The 18,683-nt window shown below is 41.8% G+C and overlaps 1 protein-coding gene and 1 pseudogene across 3 annotated transcripts in view; both read left to right on the forward strand.

Annotated features, from left to right (window-relative positions):
* Window positions 1–18,683, forward strand: part of Snx24 (sorting nexin 24) — a 149,274-nt gene that overhangs the window by 70,067 nt on the left and 60,524 nt on the right. For 2 of the 3 annotated variants that reach the window (XM_028777194.1, XM_028777195.1), the window contains one exon: window positions 15,252–15,335. In XM_028777194.1, coding sequence (XP_028633027.1) covers window positions 15,252–15,335 — 84 coding nt within the window. Of the gene's footprint in view, window positions 1–10,707; window positions 10,810–15,251; window positions 15,336–18,683 lie in introns of those variants that run through there. The other variant, XM_028777196.1, reaches the window with a different exon arrangement.
* LOC114629189 lies at window positions 5,830–6,032 on the forward strand (annotated as a pseudogene).

Below are 18,683 nucleotides of genomic sequence, written 5' to 3' on the forward strand. Positions count from 1 at the left end.
TGAGAAAAGCCAGGTTGAGCATAGCTATCGTGGGAGAGCAGAACTCTGGACATACACGTATAGAGAGCAAATTATGGCAGGAGGCAGTAGTTCCTTATTCTGTGAGACATTTTTGTCTAAAAATAAAAAAAGGGACTGTGTCCAAATGTTTCCTTTAAACCTGTGTGCACTGGTTCATGGGGGAAATGCTTGCCAGGAGTTCCACTACTATCTTGTCTCTGTTTATGGGCAGGGAAGATAGGGATTGAACTATGGGTTGAGGCTTGCAGAGCAGGGCCTGCCTGCAGCACTTATCGGTGTCTGAGTTCTCCATGCTTTTCTGCTTTAGATTTTCTGTGGGCTCCTGGGAATGCCTGAATAAGAGCTTTGCATGTTCAGTTTCTCTGGAGACTCCTCCGTACAGCATGTTACAAAGAGTAAGCAGCCCAGACAAAGAGCAGAAAAGCCCTCGACATGATTATATTTCTGCAAGTCAACACCTTTTCCTGAATCCATTGTTCTTTTTTAAAGCAGTCAGACAAATTAAGTGATTATGATATATCATGTAACTAGGAGAATCTCTTTGTTTGGGGTAAGAGAGATCAATACCAGAAGTGCATGGAATGGCCTTTTCCTCTCTTTCTTTAGTAGCTCCCGGTACGTGGGTTAGGAAATGCTGATTCCACATGAGGAATGACAGTGATTCATGCTGAGTCCCAGCTCCCTAGAACTCCTCTCCCAGGCCCTTTGCCACTGGTGTTGAATCTAGAAAAAGTAATAATTGGTCTGATTCAGAAGTTTAACTGTAATTTTTATAAATAAATTTAGCACTTAAGCTCTGAGACACTGCAGGCTTTTGTTTGTTTTCAGTGGGTTAATCTAAACCCAACAGAAACCGGAGGATTGTTTCTGTGCTTTCTGCGATGCGACCTCATGTTCTGCATTTGCATCTTCAGTGTCGCCCACTCTGACCACTCTGCTGGAAATTGCCACTGCTCCCCCAGCAATCACAGTGTCTTTTTCCTGTCTCCTGGACTAACACATGAAATTCTATGAAACTAGGATCCCCCCACTGCCCTTCTTTAAAATCGTATTTATTTATTAATTATTTTGGGAGAGGCCCAGACTGGCCTTGAAGCTCTGTCTGTGCAGGAGCAGTAGCTGAGAGTTTACATCTGATCCACAAGCACCCAGCTGGCATGATAGGAAGGTACGGAGCTAGAGAGAATGAAAGAAACCTCAAAGGTGACATACCTCCTCCACAAAGGCCATACCTCCTAGCTCCCTAAACAGTTCTCCCAATGGGGAACCAAGCATTCAAATGTGTGAACCTATGGGGGCAGTTCTTGTTTAAACCACCACACTGTCCTGCCTTAACCATTCTGAGTAGGTGTTAGTGTTATAGACACACACCACTGTACCTAGCTTAGCCACATTAACAATACACTGCAGACCTTTTGGCTGGGGTCCAGGACATGCTAGGTTCTCAAAAAGTATTTGGAGACAGCTACTAAGTGAAGTGACTTGAAAAACATTTTCTCCTAAGATAGTTAGCATCTGAGTTCTGAAGGAAGCTAATCATTCTACAGTCATCGAGAGCTTCTGGTCTTCTTATGAGAGGACATCTTAAAGCCATCAATACATGCTTTTCACAGCACAGAAAAGTTGATTTCCCATCACCAGGAACCTGGGCAGGAGGGGCCTTGAGCTTAGATGTGGCTTTCATGTGTTGGTGGGCACAGAGCTTGCCCAAGAACTGCTTTGTGCCCACCTTTCAGAACCAAGCACCAGGGCTTAATGATAGGAAAGTCCTTTTGCAGCTGTTTGCAAGCAGCCTTCCCTTCCCAGGATCCAGGAAAGCCAGTAAGTTCAACCCAGAAAGAACACAGGAGAGCGTGGCACTCACGGCCCCAGTGCCCATAGAAAGGGGCTGTGAACAAAACGAGAAATTCTTAGTCACGTAAGCTCATGCTTTCTGCAGCTAGAGATGGAATTATTTCTCCACACACACATAAGGTGTGATTGTATAACTCAAGAGAGATTAAAGTTTTTAATTAAACTTTATTATTAAAAGGTGCAAATAAAGAGCATCACACAGCAACATTAATCAGACCCAAAGCCTACATATACATCTTGAAAAAGATTCTGTACTGTTAGAATAGCCATTCTGAAATCCCGGAGCCTCACAGTGGATTTTACACTTTCACTATGGAATGTATCCTTGTGTGCTTATCGACCACTGAAGATGGAGAAAATCATGACAGTAAGAACTATAAATAGAATTAGCTTTGCCTCCTCTTTTGTAACTCTTGTAACCTACCTCCAGTCCTTCTTTAAAGTTTCGATCTTCGGAATTGGTGTGGGTTTTAGTGAGACCGTTGCTTTTCAGAAATAGAGCACAGCTTTATGATATGCAGAAAAATAACGGCTGTGAGTCACTTTAGACTCCACCTAGATTTTGTATTCCAGAGGATTCTAGAAAGAGTTGAGAACCAAGTGTGTGCCTGTCTGGGCACCAGTGCTTTATACATCTTGTCTGTCTTGTTTATTCCGCAGCCAGCCCTAAGATATGTGTGTTACTGCGAGGATGCAAGACAAGCTCAGAGGCACGGCAGGAACAGCAGATGTGAACGCCCGGTGTGCCTGGTTCTGACCTGTGCCACGCCATCTGTAGCTTTCTTCCAAGTGAGATCAAGGCTGACAGCTGCTTTTGAACAGAAGGCCTTGTTTCAAAGTGCTTTGCACAGATTTTAGATTCTCCTGAATAGTACATGTTTCAGATTTATTTTTCTCTTATGTGTATGGGTGTTTTGCACACATCTGCGCCGTGCTCATGAAGTACAGAAGAAGGCGTCAGAACTGGAGTTACTGTGAGCCACCATGTGGGTTCTGAGAACCTAACCCAGATCCTCCACAAGAGCAACAAGTGCTCTTAATGTCTGCGCCGTGTCTCCAGCCCACGGTACACTTCTGACCATCTTTTTGCCGTCTTATCTTTATACTGGCCTACGGAACGTGTTACACCACATCACCTGCCTTGATCATGTTTCACTTGGGTTTTCTTTCTCGCAGGAGTAACTCGTTTTACTCTTTTTACTGTAATATAGCTAGGCTGGAATGAGGTATTTTCTTGTTCTTTCCTGTGTTAGCCAGCTTTCTGGTATCGTAACAAGTCCCATGAAATAATCAGTGTATGAGGTGTGTGAGCATTTTGGTATTAAGTTTTGAAGGATCCAGTGCACAGTCACGCGGAGCTGGTACCTTTGAGGTGTGGAAGGCTACAAACCACAGCACAGAGCTAGTAGTCCAGCAAGGATGCTCACCTTCTGATGCCCAGGAAGCAAAGACAGAGGAGGAGAGGAAGAGAAGGGACTGAGCTTCTGCGTTCCTTCAAAGACACAATTTAGTGACCAGAGGACCTACCTATCTACCTATTAAGATTCTCCCTCCCTCCCCCCACCTCTCTCTCCCCACCTTCTCTTTCTCCTTCCCTCCTTCCCTCCGTCCTTCCTCCCCTCCTTCTCTCCCTCCCTCCTTCCCTCCCCCCTCTCTCTGTTTGTCACACACACACACACACACACACACACACGATGTGCACACTTTGGGGTCAGCTCCTCCGGTGGTAGGGACAGTGATAAATAGATGTGGTACCTGAATTACTGTTACATGGAACCACCTTTTTCTCTCTCCAGTAACCTCCCTAAGAAAGAATTTTAACAACCATTTTGTAAGCTAATAATGTAAGTAGGTAACATTATTGAGAAGTCTTATTAAATGCAAGACTCTGTGATACATAATTTATCTGAATAATCTCACTTAATCCTCAAACCCAACCTAGGTGACTAGCACCATCTTAAGCTCCAGGTTGTGCATGAGGACCCTGGAGGCTGTGAAGGTTAAAATTGCTTCAAGTCATAGTGTGTTAGCAGAGACTAGAAGAAAGCAGTGAAAGGTACGACTGGATCCCAGGCAGTTTGACACAGAGCTACAGCTTAACCACTGTCCTGAACTACAAATCTCTGTTGTGAGATAATAATAGCAGTACTGTCATTTGTGCATACTTGGGGCAAAAATAATTTTCTCTCCGAGGCTGGCATTAAAACTCTTTACACTGATGCTATGGGAAATGTTATGTTGAGTTTTAAACTGAAGAATGGATTTGGGGTATGCTATCTATCCATTAATATTTTAAGACTAGCATTTCATTGAGTCCTGGATTCGTGTTTTTGGAAAGAATGTGATAAACCATGTTTTATCCAGACAGTGGTGAATAATAGAAGATCTGAAAAGGAGGTTAGCTGTGCAGTGTGGGTGCTGGGGACTGAGCAACGGTCCTCTGGAAGGTGAGCATGTACTCCTAACCCCTGAGCTATTTCTCCAGACCCTGACTTGATTTTTCCTGGAGTAAGAGATATGTATTTAGTGCCAGTCCTCTAGGTGTAGATATCGAGTTTCACCAGCATCATTGGTCAAAGTGGCTTTATCTTTCCCAACATATATTATTTTGGTGACTTTGAGAAATTTAATGGCTGTAGCTGTGTGGGTTAATATCTAGGGCCTCTATTCCATCAGCCTGCCTATCTATATCTGTGGCAGTACCATGCTGTTCTCATCACTATGGCTCTGTAGTATAGTTTGAGATCAGATATTGCTGCTTTGGTTATTATGGTCTTATGTGTGGTCATATAAGTTTTGGATTGTTGTAGTTCTGTAAAGAGTATTGTGGATTTTGGTGGAGGTTGCATTGAATCTGTATAATGATTTTGGTAATAAAGTCATTTTCCCAGTTTTAGTTCTACTGATCATTGAGCCTAGGAGGTCTTTTCTTCACATAGTTTTTTTGTACTTCCTTTCTAACCATCCCATAGTCTTAGCTTTCATGGTTGTCTTAGTTATGGTTTTACTGCTGTGAACAGACCCCATGACCAAGGCAACTCCTATAAATGACAACATTTAATTGGAGCTGGCTTACAGGTTCAAAGGTTCAGTCCAGTATCATCAAGGTGGGAACATGGCAACATCCAGACAGGCATGGTGCAAGAGGAGCTGAAAGTTCTACATCTTCATCTAAAGGCTGCTAGCAGAACACTGACTTCTAGGCAGTTAGGACTAGGATATTAAAGCCCATACCCACAGGGCCACACCTACTCCAAGAAGGCCACACCTCCCAACAGTGCCATTCCCTGGGCCAAGCATATACAAACCATCAGAATGGTGATAACAATAGAAATTAAATACTAAAATAGTAGCCAAAGCAATCTGTTTTGACGTGTATTAGCCATTGCTTCTGTTTTTGCAATGTAAAGTGTTTGGCCATAGCTCAATCAGTATCTATGGGTATGAATAAATAATAAATACTAAAATAAAAGTGAGTCAATAATTAAGAAACTCATGGTTGCATTAGAAAGCAATAACTGAAGTCTAGTATCACATCATATGAACACCTCAGCACTTGGAAGCCTGAAGCAGAAGGATTATGATTTTGAGGACAGCCTTAGCTGCATAAAGCTAGAACCTGTCTCAAAAGTCTATCTTTAATGAGTAAATGTCACTTATTACTTTTATGTTATTTAAAAATGAAAAGGCAGGAGGTTTATTACCTATTTCCTGATAATAGGAATAAGATGTGCTCTGGTACAAATCTTCATTTTAGAGAAAATTAAAATCATCAGTAACCCTGCCACTCAAAGGCCTATTTTGAGGTTCTCTTTCAATTTATATTATTGTCAACAAGATGATACAGGTAAATATTTTTGGACTTTTTCAGTCGGTAATGTATTATAGATGTTTTCTCGAAGCATTGCTATAGGCTCCTCTTGAAAATTTTTCTGGGGAGCCACTGCCGTCACCATGACCCGCGGTAACCAGCAAGAGCTCGCTCGCCAGAAGAATGTGAAGAAGCAGAGCGACTCAGTTAAGGGAAAGCGCGGAGATGATGGGCTTTCTGCTGCCGTCTGCAAGCAGAGTGTCCCATCATTTCTACCCCCAGGGACTCGGAGATCATGCAGCAGAAGCAGAAAAAGGCAAACGAGAAGAAGGAGGAACCCAAGTAGCTTTGTGGCATAGTGTCCAACCCTCTTGCTCTACGCCTGTGTGCCTGGAGCCAGTCCCACCATGCTTGAGTTTGTCCCTGTAGTGCTCACAGGTCCCAGCACCGATGGCATTCCCTTTGCCCTGAGTTTGCAGCGGGTTCCTTTTGTGCTTCCTTCCCCTCAGGTAGCCTCTCTCCCTCTGGGCCACTCCTGGAGGTTAGGGGGTTACCCCTTCCCAGTGTTTTTTATTCCTGTGGGGTACACCCCAAAGTATTAAAAGTAGCTTTGGAAAAATTTTTTTTCTGAACAAAAATTTTAAAACATTACAGCATATTTGGCACCTATAGTCTGTTTTATCCATCCATGAGAGTCTGTTCTGTAATTCCAATAATTAATTGAGGTTATGCTACACTTGACATCTCTCTGCCATTGAGATACTCTTGTTTTAGGGGTAGCATGGAGGACAGCGATGCCTGAGCTCCTACAAGCTCCGAGAGGGATCTGGAAATGGACTTGTGTGCTGTCAGGACAGAAGGAGTCAGTCAGTTGGTATTGACCTAGGGAGTGAAGGCCTGAAGGACTAGCCTGCTCTGCACAGGTGGTGTCCAGCAGGGTGGGGAGTTGCCTTTGGTAAAAGTTCTGTGGGTAAGTTGCAGGTTCTCCAACCAACTAAAATCATTGTTCTTTGTATTCCTGTTGGAAGCCGTGGGTCCATCATTAGAGGATACAATCTATAGCTAAGCAGTTTGTGAGAAGAAAGGTGGGTTCCTGGTTCTCTGTGTGGCAAGCTACCTATGCAGCAGCCTCTGAGACAGGCTGTCTTCAGAAGCCGTTATAAACTATTTTCTGCTTCCTTTTGGGGACTTTGTCTGCCTCTTCATAATTAGCAATAACTTTTCCTTCTCTTGCAAAGCATCTTGTCAACTGTTAGTGTACAGGCAATTCCCAGCAGCTGCTTGTGTCATGACCTATCACCACTAGGTGTACCAGGTTAGTGTGGCAAATAAAAGGACCCACCTACCACCCCAGCTCTCCCTCTGTTCCCTGTGTTCTCTCTCTCCTTCTCTCTATTCTTATGCATGCTCCCTCCCTCCCTCCCTCTCTGTCCCCATCTCTCCCTCTCTGTCCCCCTTTTCTCTGCCCTCATGGCTCTGTTCCCATCTCTCTGCCTGTCTACATGTCCACTTGTCTGTCTCTATCCCATCCCCAGGTCCTCACTCCTCTCCCCTTCCCCAATAAACCCTTTTACACCAGGTCTGTTGCATGGCCTAACTTCTCAAGGTTGCACCTCGGCTCTGGGCTGCCACAGAGTTCATGCCACAAAGACCAACACATATGTTCTCCGGCATGAGCATCATCAAGTCATTTTTTCTTAAAGATTGATTTATTTTATGTATGTGAGTACACTGTAGCTGTCATCAGACACACCAGAAGAAGGCATCAGATCTCATTACAGATGGTTGTGAGCCACCATGTGGTTGCTGGGAATTGAACTCAGGACCTCTGGAAGAACAGTCAACGCTCTTAACCACTGAGCCATCTCTCCAGCCCTCTGTCAAGTCATTCCTACTTCATTAGTGAAGATCTTATATCACAGATCTACAGATTTACACAAGTTAATAAGTAGTGGAGATAAAATGTATTTATCTTCATCCCTTCCGAGTAGATTGGGAGGAGAGTGGGAAGGTTCACAGAGCAGCTCTCCAGAATGGTATTGTTTCACAAACGCCATTTGTCAGCACAGCTCAGGCAAGTACAGCCACTGCAGCATTCACATTGCATTGAGCATCCGAGCCAATGTCATAAGATATTGAAGCTAATGAAAAACTGTGTGGACAATAATGTGTATGACCTGATGGGTTTGGTGGCGTTTCTCCCCTTGCTGAATTGATTGATTGGTTTTGTGTCAAACCGATGATGTGGCTGAAAATAAGAAGAAAAACGAAGACTTTCATAGTCAAATAATCTGTCAAAAGGCAGCCACTAAAACCACTACTAGGGTGTAAGATTGAAAACCCGAAGTTGTGAATGTATCCATAATCTGGCAGTCCTACAAATATCAATAAGCTCAAGAAAATCTTTCCTTCTGTCTCTGTAGAAACATTTCAGACATTTGACCTAATTGGCATCGTTATTATGATGTTTGAAAGCAGAATATCTACGGGGGTGGGGGTGAAGATTAGCTATGTCCATGGTCCCAGGGTTCAGGAGTGCAGCATCACAGCTCTCAGGAACTCATATCCCCTGCATCTCTTGCCGTCTCAATTTTCAGGTCTCCGCTGACTCCCAAGCACTTTGCAAGATGATCTTAGCTCATCCTGTGTATTTCCTTCCCTTACACATTCCGCTTTCACCATGAATATGAGTTTACTTTGATAAAACATTTTAAATTTTAAACTTTTACTTATTGCATCTGTGTGCACACCTGCACTCACTCGCAGACTTGGTCATGAGTGTTGCGTGGAGGACTGCTTTGTGGAGTGAGCCCACTCTTTCCACATCTACATGGGTGCTGGGGATCAAATACCTCACCAAGCCTCTGCAGCCAGCACCTCAGTCTGTTGAGCCACTGTGCTCAAAATCAAAAGCATCGCTTCATAACTGTTGAGTTGGTGCTGCTCAGTGCAAACGATGTCAAGTAAAGGTTGCTGCCAAATCGTGTTATCTTCGGTTTTCTGTTTGAGCCTGTATGTTGTATAAAGGTATATATTGTATATATTAAAGGGAAGAGGATTTTAAAGACAGTTTCACGGTAGCTCAGGTTAATTTGAAGTTTATAATATAGCCCAAGCTGTCCTCAATTCTGGCTCAGCCTCCTCTTCTTGGACTATAAACATGAGCTGTCATACCTCACATAAATTTGAAGTCCATACCCCTCTGTGTTGACAGAGAAAGGCAAAATCTTTGGGATTGTCACTAGGATCTTAGGTTTGAATTAATATTAATTATATCCTCCCCCTCTTTTTTTTTTTTTTTTTTTTTTTGGTTAAGGGCTACTTCAAGTCTTCTCACTTCCTTATTTGAATGTGAATGCTTTCTATGCTTCAAAATTCTCATTTTAGGAGTCTTCTCTCATTTTCTTTTCAGGTCAGGCCTTCTAGCTTTGTGCCTCGGCCACCTTTCCTTTGACGTTTTTAACTTTGTATCTTCAGAAGAATCCAGAAGTATACATGATAAGCTCGAGTGCTCCTGCTTGCCTGAAGATTTGCCACGCTTCATATTTAGCAGATTCGCCAGGGATGAAATTGACCCACTGTCAACATTGAGATTCTGCCACTCAGTGTTGTGGAGAAAACATTTAGTCACCCTGATCTTTGTTTCTGCTTTTTCCTCCAAATGGGCCCTGTCTTGTCATGCTTCTCTTCTGTCTTGATAAACACCATGTCTAAAAGCAGCTTGAGGGGAAAAGGGTTTATGTGACTTCCAGGTTATAGCCTATCATTGAGGGAAGCCAAGGCAAGAATTCAAGGCTGAGACTGTGGAGAAATGCTGCTCCCTGGCTTGCTTCAGGCTGACCTTTAGCCTCCTTTCTTATAATCCCAGGCACCTAGATGTGGTACCCCCCAAAGTGGAGTGGTCTCCTTGTATTATTTAGACATGTTCAAAGGCTATCTGATGGAGGCAGTTCTTCAACGGAGGGGCCCTCTTCCCAAGTGTGTCAAACTCATAACACAGGCTATGTATAGAAACACTTTGTTGTTTTTGTAATTAAAAAAAAAAATCAGGTGAGTAGATGTGGCTGTCCTTGGCTGGTCTTTCTATCTGGGTCTGGCAACCTGCCTCAGTTTCTTTCTGTTTAGAGTACCGAAAGACCATGGCCAAAACAACACAAAAGACTGTGTGTTACTGGGATTACAGCTTCAGAAGTTTAGAGCCCATGATGGTGGAGCAGAGGCATGGCAGCAGGAACAGCTGAGGTCTCACATCTTGATCCATAAGCATGAGGCTGAAAGCATACTGAGAATGGCAGGAGTCTTTAGAAATCTCAAAGTCCACCTTTAGTGGAACACCTCCTCCAACTAGGCCACGCCTCCTAATCCTTCCCAAACACTGCCACCTGGGGACCAAGTGTTCAAACAAGTGAGCCTATGGGAGCCATTCTCATTCAAACCACCATGGATCTTTCCATGATCTCAGCTCAGGAAACTCAGTCTTCTTCCATCTTTGGTTTTCCTCTTGCTTTCAATGTTTTTTGTTTGTTTGTTTGTTTGTTTGATCAGGAATTCTTCCAATTTTACATTGACTATTTTCTCTTGCCATTCAATGTGTGCTGTTTTGGTCCTGTGTGGTGTCATGAATTTTCTCCTGAGAGAATTATATTAATATGCCCACCAGCCTCCCACACACATAAATACTACCAGGTATTATAAACATATTGTGGTAATTTTTTAGGGATATTTATTTATTTATTTATTTAAAAAGAGAATGGGTAATTTTATATGTGTTTTCTTTAAATTTTTTGAAGCTCAGTTTTAAAAAATTGAGAAAAACTACTTTTTTTCCCCACCTAAAACAGTACAGTTAATTAATAATGTTTATCATTTCATCCACTTAGTATTTTAAAATAGACAAATTTTTATTTAAAATTAACTAAGAGAAATGTATTTTTTTAACTTTTAAATTTAGTTGTCAAATATATAATAATCCTCTCTACTTAGAGCCTCTCCTAAAATGGTTTGTATTGTGCATTTATACAGGGTCTCGCTGTTGGCCTGGAGCTGTAGACTAGGCTGGCCTTGAACTCACAGAGAGTGTCCTGTTTCTCTCACATCAAAGAAGGAGGCTTGGGGCTTTATAAGTGAGTCTGTCCACTGGGACTTGGTATAATACTGTATCTAAGCCAGATTCTGTAGTTAAATTGTGGTTTGAAAGAGCAGCCAAGATGTATGATCTCCTTATTTCCTGCCTTCCCTGGAAAGTGGGAACAATGGTACCTGTCATGCAGGACTGGTAGTAGGAATTAGAAGGGTTTTTACTGTGAGTAAATGGATTAGGTTTGCATGGATGGTCAATTCAGATCTTTTAAAATGTAAATTATACATATGCATTAAATCTCAGTTATTCATAATAATATATCACTTTATCTTCTCTCTCTGGGCAATGTCTATGTTTTCTCTCCTGCATTTGAGACTTTCTGTGTCCTACCGGCTTTGAACGATGATGATGCCTTTGTTTTGTTCGGTGTGTGTATATCTCCATTGAGTTGGATTTATCCACTTATATTTTCTGTTAATTTGGGATGGGGAACACTTTGAATATATTTGTTTTACTTTCTAACCTTCATTGCCTGAATCTCTCTTCTCCTCCACGGACTTCAGTTTATAGATATATATTTTTCTCAGTTATCATATGATTCACTGATAGTGTTTATTTCTCTTTCTTTTTTTAATTTGTTTTTTTTTTTTTTGAGACAAAGTTTCTCTGTGTAACAGAGCCCTGGCCATCCTGGACTAATTTTGTAGACTAGGCTGGCTTTCAACTTGCAGAGACCCTTCTGCCTGTGTCTCCCCATTGCTGGGATTAAAAGCGTGAGCCACCATACCCAGCTATTTATTTTTTGGTTGTTCCCCCTCCTGTTGCAAGATACTTGATCACACCATGAACCTCAAGATTGTGTTATTTACTGAAAAAAAGTTGTTTCTAATTGTGGCTCAGCCTTGGCACATACCTTTATTCTCTCTGGCTGGAATACAGACCAACCCTTAGAATACACCTTTAATCCTAAACAATAAAGGTAGTTTTTTTGTTTGTAGAAAGAAGTACTGTGTTTGAAAGTGATGTCTAATTGAGTAACAGACAAAGTGACGAATTAGAGAAAGATTTGACAGATGGGGTATGCCCAACTCTTATGAGAGAGGACAAAGAGGCTACTTGCGAGAAAGCAGTGCAGAAGAGAGAAAGGAAGAGAGGCTGTTTTACCAGGAGAGTTTTATAGAGACAGGCTGAAGGGAGAACAAGCTAGACACAGGTAAAGACAGAATGAGCCAGAGAATGAGAAGAAGCTAGAAGATTAGAACTTATTGTCAAAGTTAGTATGAAGCCAAGCAGAGCACTTCAGTCAGAAGCCAGATTGAATCAGTCAGCTTGGAACAGAGTTTTGAGCCAGAACAGCTGAGTTGAATCAGTCAGCCAGAGCTCAGGATGAACTAGAATGGGTGAGCTTATTCAGCAGCAAGTCTCAGAGGCTGAATATTGGACCTAGATTAGATTGTACAGAGGCTAGAAGCCTCCAGGACTAGGCCTAGGTTAGCAGACTGAGGCAGTAAGCCTCAGAGACGACAATTGCATCTGAGAAATAAAAGACAGCATTTATGCCCTCTCTTGTGTTTGTTTCATGCTGTATAGTTTTTAATAGAGTCTCATCGTCATCCTTTTCTTCCTCCATGACTAGACTGTTATTCATCATATCTAGTGTAATTTTCATTGAGGATGTTGATGATTTTGTTCACAAGCCTCATTCCCGTAGTCTGGGTTTTCTTTTAAGGCTTCCTCGTTTGACCCTTAGCCTTTCATCCCAGGATCTTGAAAGTAAGAAATTCCCTCATAACAATAGTACCAAGACTAAGGGAATGTGTGTGTTCCCTAGTCTTGTGTCCTTTTTGAATCCGTGTCTGTCATTGTTTTTTCTTCTCTTTATAAAAAGTGTTTCCTGCTGTTTCTCAGTTGGTTATCAAACTGGCTCATGGGCTGGATAGTTTTATATTTCTTAAAAATATTAACTCATGTACAATGTTCCCTGCCTCTGTCCTCAAGGAGACCTTCCCTGTACACTGTTTAACACTCGTGTCAAGCTCTGTGCCTGACTTGCCTGAGTATGTCTAGCTGGACACCATGTCACTTGTGCACACATGTGTCATCCAGCTCAGTCATCACTCAGGGTCTCAGCTCCTTGAAGGCCAGGTTCTTTTCTTTTCATTACTGAATCCTCGAGCCTAGGACAACTTCCAGGCACAAAGTAAACCCTCTGTGCATATGTTAAATAAATTAACTGCTGAATGCCAGATACTATTCTGGGTGCCTTCCACACACTGTTCTTTGAGTCCTGAGATGTCACTGTTACCCCAGAGTGGTTTCTATACCGAAACTTTTCCAGGGCCACGAAATGAGAAAAGGGTTTTCTATGTAGTGGAAGTAATAAGAAAACATCCTGAATTGGCTCCATCCTGGCTAACCAACTTCCTTTCCAAAATGTTTGCTCAGAACCTAGAAGGAAAAAACTTTAGCAGCACTGGGTATGTTATGTATTTTCAATGGCAATATAATAGAGTAAACAACTGTTATACAGTTCTCTTGTATTGGTGTCCCTTTTATCCCTCTGCCTCCATTGTGAACTTAGTGTTTGTGAAGAGTAACTGTAGAACTTACAGACAGAATCATCTTGGGCAGGAGATGGGATGACATTTCTTGAGGCAGCCAGAGCATAATGTGTCTATGATGGTTTGTGTATGCTTGGCCCAGGGAGTCGCACTATTAGAAGGTGTGGCCTTGTTGGAGTAGGTATGGCCTTGTTGGAGTAGTTGTGTCACTGTAGGTGTGGGCTTTAAGACCTTTATCCTAACTACCTGGAGGCCAGTCTTCTCTTAGCTGCCCATGTCTGACCCATAGCCTTCAAGAGGGTCAGTCTGAAGGTGACCCAGTAGGTTGAGCCTTACCAAGGCTCTGTACTCTGGATTCTTCAGGAAACTTACCAATTGCAGGGGCTGTTGTGAGACAGCCCCAGTAACCAGACCTGGAGCAGTTTTATCAGCTCAGCAGATGGAAACTACTTTCATTGTTGCCACACTGTTTTGATCAAATCAGGGACTTGACAGTAAGAAGAGGCCCCAGCTGACACTGCCTGACTCTAGCATCTGTTTCTGGAAAAGTCTTTCTAGTTCTCTTTCTGACAAGGTCTTGGAAGAAGGATCATTTTCCTTGGTGAATTAGGAAACAAAATATTTTTCTAATAAGCAATGGATGTATATCTGAAAGTTTAAAGCATATTAGAAGAAAACATTTTTCTTAAATCACTAAAGAAAAGTATTGAGGAAGAATTCTAGAAGAAATTAATTGATAATATGAAATATTGATTAAATGTGGTAAAAATTTTTTCAGTAAATTTTTAGAAAATGGGTTTCTTTAACTGAGTCTTGCAGTATAAGAATATATATAATTCAAAGATACACAAAAGTGTAGGTAGCATTTACGCTTGATAATATGTCTGACTTGAAATAGTTATGTTTACATATATAGAAGAAATACAGCACTGTTGGGCTCTATTTTCATGATAAAAGCATAGAAACTTTTATGTCCTGTGTTAAATATGAGTACATATATTTTGGATTAAAGTATGATCTTTTTGTTTTTGTTTTTTTACTTTGGGCTGCCCTTCCCCCTCCTCCCCCCAGGGTTGGCTAAAACTGGAACTCAAGCTTGGCAATATTCTCTCATCTTGGTTCAGACTCTCACTTAGCAAAACAAGGGTGAGACAGACTCTGGAATAGCACGGGCTCTTTATTTCCTTTCCTGCCAGCTCTCTGCACTCCTGGACCCGACCCTTGTGTGTTCATGAGCAACTCACAATGCTTCTCATCCCTGTTCCCAGTCTTGACCCACTGACCCTAGAATCAAGAAAATGTCATGTTAGTGCCTACTAATTAGTGAGCCCAGAGCACCTCTGCATCTGGCCTTTCAACCTTCTGGAAGTGAGAGCACTAGCTGTCACTCACATCATGCAGGGAAAATGAGCCCTCCCTGCCTTTCCCCTGTTTTGCAAACAGCGGGATAAGCCCAGCTGAGACTAGAGATGAATATGCAGGTTAGGAAGAAATTAACCTAAAATGCACTGTTGTTTGCATGATTGTCTCAGATGACACAGTGCCTTCCTCAAAGTACCCTGACAGGGTGCCATGTGGCTGAGTCCTCAGATCTGTACCATCATAGTCATTTGATGAAGTCATTCACGGGAAGGATACTCTCTAAATTAAAAAAAAAAAAGAAGAAGAAGAATTTGCATTTGAGAACATGGAAGTTTCCTGACTATAGACACAGTGTCAGAGAATGCCGCAGTTAGTGGGTGAGCATTTGGTTCGAGGGCTCATTAATCAGTGCTGTTGGGTCAGGGTCTCCTGAGCCTTCTGAGTTTGGGGAGAATCGGCTTCTGTAATTAAAGGGATGAAATATATCACAGTCACAAACTTACCACGTCAACAATTGAGGGTTTTGAACTAGCAGAATTAATCTCTTTAATTTTTTCCTTAGGTGTTTAAAATAGAAGTGCTAATGAACGGAAGAAAACATTTTGTTGAGAAACGGTACAGCGAATTCCATGCTTTGCACAAAAAGGTAACCTTTGGTTTCATGCTTTTTCTCTGTATGGCCTGTGGTACAGTGTTAAGACTATCCTATGACCCTCAGAGCATTACTGTCTGCTGTGTATATAGTTTCTTTATAATGGCATTAATTTTTTAAAATAGATTGTTCAATCAGTGTGTTTGTGTTTTTTTTAATAAATGGATTTCCTGTTACAATTGCATACATATTCAAATCTGAGGCAGCAGGCTGTTTCCATATATTGCATCGGATATCAAAGGTTTATAGTGAATAAGACCAACATTCTCCTCTGTCCAAGAAATGCATTATAATGTTCTTTACAAAAAGAGAAGAAACACAAGAAATCATTATACAGGAAGAGATTTATTAAATTCAATCTAAATGTTGTGTACCTAGACAAGGTTGTGTATGTATATACATGTGTTCATGTGAGTACATGGAAAAGAGGGTCCCAGTCCACAGCTGTCCTCTGCGTGTGAAGAGTGACTGTACCAGAATGATTGATTCCTTAGCTCTGGGGTGTATTTCAAAGTCGTAGATTAAAGAAACAGAAATGCAGAAGAAGCAACTGACTTACAGGGAGAAATGGTCGCTAACGAACTGAAAATGAATACTTAAAAAAAAAATTAACCTCCAACCCAGCCTTAATTTTTTATGGTCTATACATTATTTGGGTGCTAAAATTTTCATAATAGCATTAAATACCTGTGAGACATCCCAGAAGAAAATCGCAGATGAGTCAGCTCAGGTTCGTGGTCTTCCACACGTCTCTGTCTAGGAGTACATCCATCATACATGTTTATATGCATGTATGTGCACATGTATGAAATACATTCATGCACAGTGCATGCTCTAATTAGTTGGGCAAGAAGCTAGAAATATATTAAGTTAGGATAGTTTTAACTTTATGCTTTTTAATGCCTACATAATTTCTCTGGGACATATCGCTGCGTTAAAATATAATGTGTTAAATCTGGATTAAAAGGCTTTTTAGCACTTTTTTTAGAAGTTTTTCCACTTTAATCAGAGAATAGAGAATCAAGTCTAAACCTTAACAGGATACTACTGAAAGATTAGCAAGCCTATTTCCCTGTTTTGTTTGTTTAATTTTAGACCGGGCAGTGTCTCACTCTGTAACTCTGGCTGACTTAGAACTCACAGATACCCCTCTGGCCCTCCTCCAGGATGCTGGGCACCTTTGGGCCCATTTTCTCCCTTCTATTTAGAGGTGCTCCAAGCTTTTCTGTTAGGGTAGCTAACAGTTTAATTAAATCAATTTAATTCTCCAATTAGAATTTCATCAAGTTCAGGTTTGCTCCCAGAGAAACCATGCAAGTGCCTCCAGATTTCTATCAGGTGTTGCCAGGAGACTTTTAAAAAACACCTGCTCAGGGAACCTCAGAGAGAAACCCACATAAAATGTGGGTCTCTCTCTTTCTCCTGGGATTCTGTCTTTGGTGTTGTTTGTTTGTTTTTGTTGTTGTTTTTAGAGCAAATAAATCCTGCTAGGTATCTGGTGAGCCCTATGGAAGGTGGAGACCAGTTTCTCTCCACCCCCACGAAGCTTCTCTCAGTCAGTCAGGCCTGGGCAGCTTGTCAGGTGCAAGACCCTTCCTAAAGTACTAGGTCAGCATGAAGTACTCTATGACCAACACAGCCCAGCTGAGCTCTCCAGATACCAGGGGATCAACTTCATAAGAGACACAGCAGGGGGACTGCCAATTAGACTGGCCCTGTCCATGGGTCAGACCTGCTTGAATGCAGGCTGGCTTGCTCACTTCCTGCTCTGGGACAATTCCTTTTCCTTCTCCTCTGCAATCAAGTATTGTCAAATAAAATAATAAAAAAAAATCCTGTATTTCTAGGACTTATTCTTTCGACTTCTACAGTTCTGTTAGTAACTGTATCCAGTTTTTCATAATGAAGCTTGTTAGAATAAATAGAGTAATTCTCAAATCCCTGTCACTGGATTGGAGACATCCTTGCAGGGACTTTGGGGGTGGACAGGCTTTTGGGGTGTGCTGTCTGACTTTATGCACTGTAGAGAAGGGACAGCCTCTGCTGTGTTAGAATTGGTGAGAAGGCAAACACGAGATACAAAAGTTCACATCAGTCTGTAATCTTAACTGTAAAACCGCTCAGAAGTACGACAGCAGCTAAGAATCAACAGAGTATGTTGTGCAAGCTTTCCCCGCCCTGCTCCTCACCGGGCAGCCTTATCTTCTCCTCAGTTCCCATATGACTGTGTTTACTAAAATGCTTGCCTCTAACTGCACTTACATCATCTTCTGCCATTGAATTTTCTTGAAACATTTGATTATCATCGTAGTTTATGATGCTGGTTCCACACCTGCCTTGATTTCTCTTGTGCTTTGTATTCCGCTCTCTGGATGGAAGTGTGTGAGCCCTGCTCACTGCAGCGTAGCATGTGGGCTGTTCCTAAGCGCTTTGCACGTTTACCATGATGCTTTTGTCACTCTTGCAGACATACAAGTGCCTCCTTGTTGATCATTCTTGCTAATTTTTTTTTTTTTTTTTGGTTTTTCAAGACAGGGTTTCTCTGTGTAGCCCTGGCTGTCCTGGAACTCACTCTGTAGACCAGGCTGGCCTCGAACTCAGAAATCTGCCTGCCTCTGCCTCCCAAGTGCTTGGATTAAACATTCTTGCTAATTTTGAGGAAGAAACTATTTGAGTTTGTCTAGTTAGTGTTAGAGGTGTATTTTTAAACCTTTCTCAGAATTTCTTTCTGTCTTTGTGCAAGTCAGAGTTAGTTTTCTCTGCTTTTCTTGTTTTGGTGTTAAGGAAGGGGTTGTTGGTACCCAACCTGGCCCTTTGCCTGCTGGAAGTGCTCTACCACCAAGATCCAGACCTAGTTACATATATTTTTTTCTGTATATTCATTATTTTCTTCTCAATTTCACTGTATAGCCCAGGCTAGCTTTGAACTTACTATGATCCTCCTTCTCGGCCTACGAAGTGCTGGAATCACAGGCATGAGATACCCCCTACTCTGGACATAAAGCTAAATCCTCTGGCAAGTTTGAGCAAGGACAAGAAGAGTGGCCCACTGTTGCCTGAACACTCTGGCTTGGCTTCTAGTTTTTTAACGTAATCTCTGTTCTCTTCCTTGAATTTTTAAAAACAAATCCTGCATAGCAAGCTATAAAGAACATTTCTCTGTCAAAGAATATGGGTTGTTGTTTTTTTTTAATCCCCTGGCATATATTACCAAAGCAAATGGAGCTATGTAAGGCTCTTGGCATCTTATCTGCTTTGGACATTATCCCTCTGAAAGTTGTCTACTTAGGGACACACGTCTTCCCTTGCACAAAGTATCTATCTATCTATCTATCTATCTAT

The sequence above is a fragment of the Grammomys surdaster genome, unplaced genomic scaffold (assembly GCF_004785775.1).
Source record: "Grammomys surdaster isolate TR1022 unplaced genomic scaffold, NIH_TR_1.0 278, whole genome shotgun sequence".
Lineage (NCBI taxonomy): Eukaryota > Metazoa > Chordata > Mammalia > Rodentia > Muridae > Grammomys > Grammomys surdaster.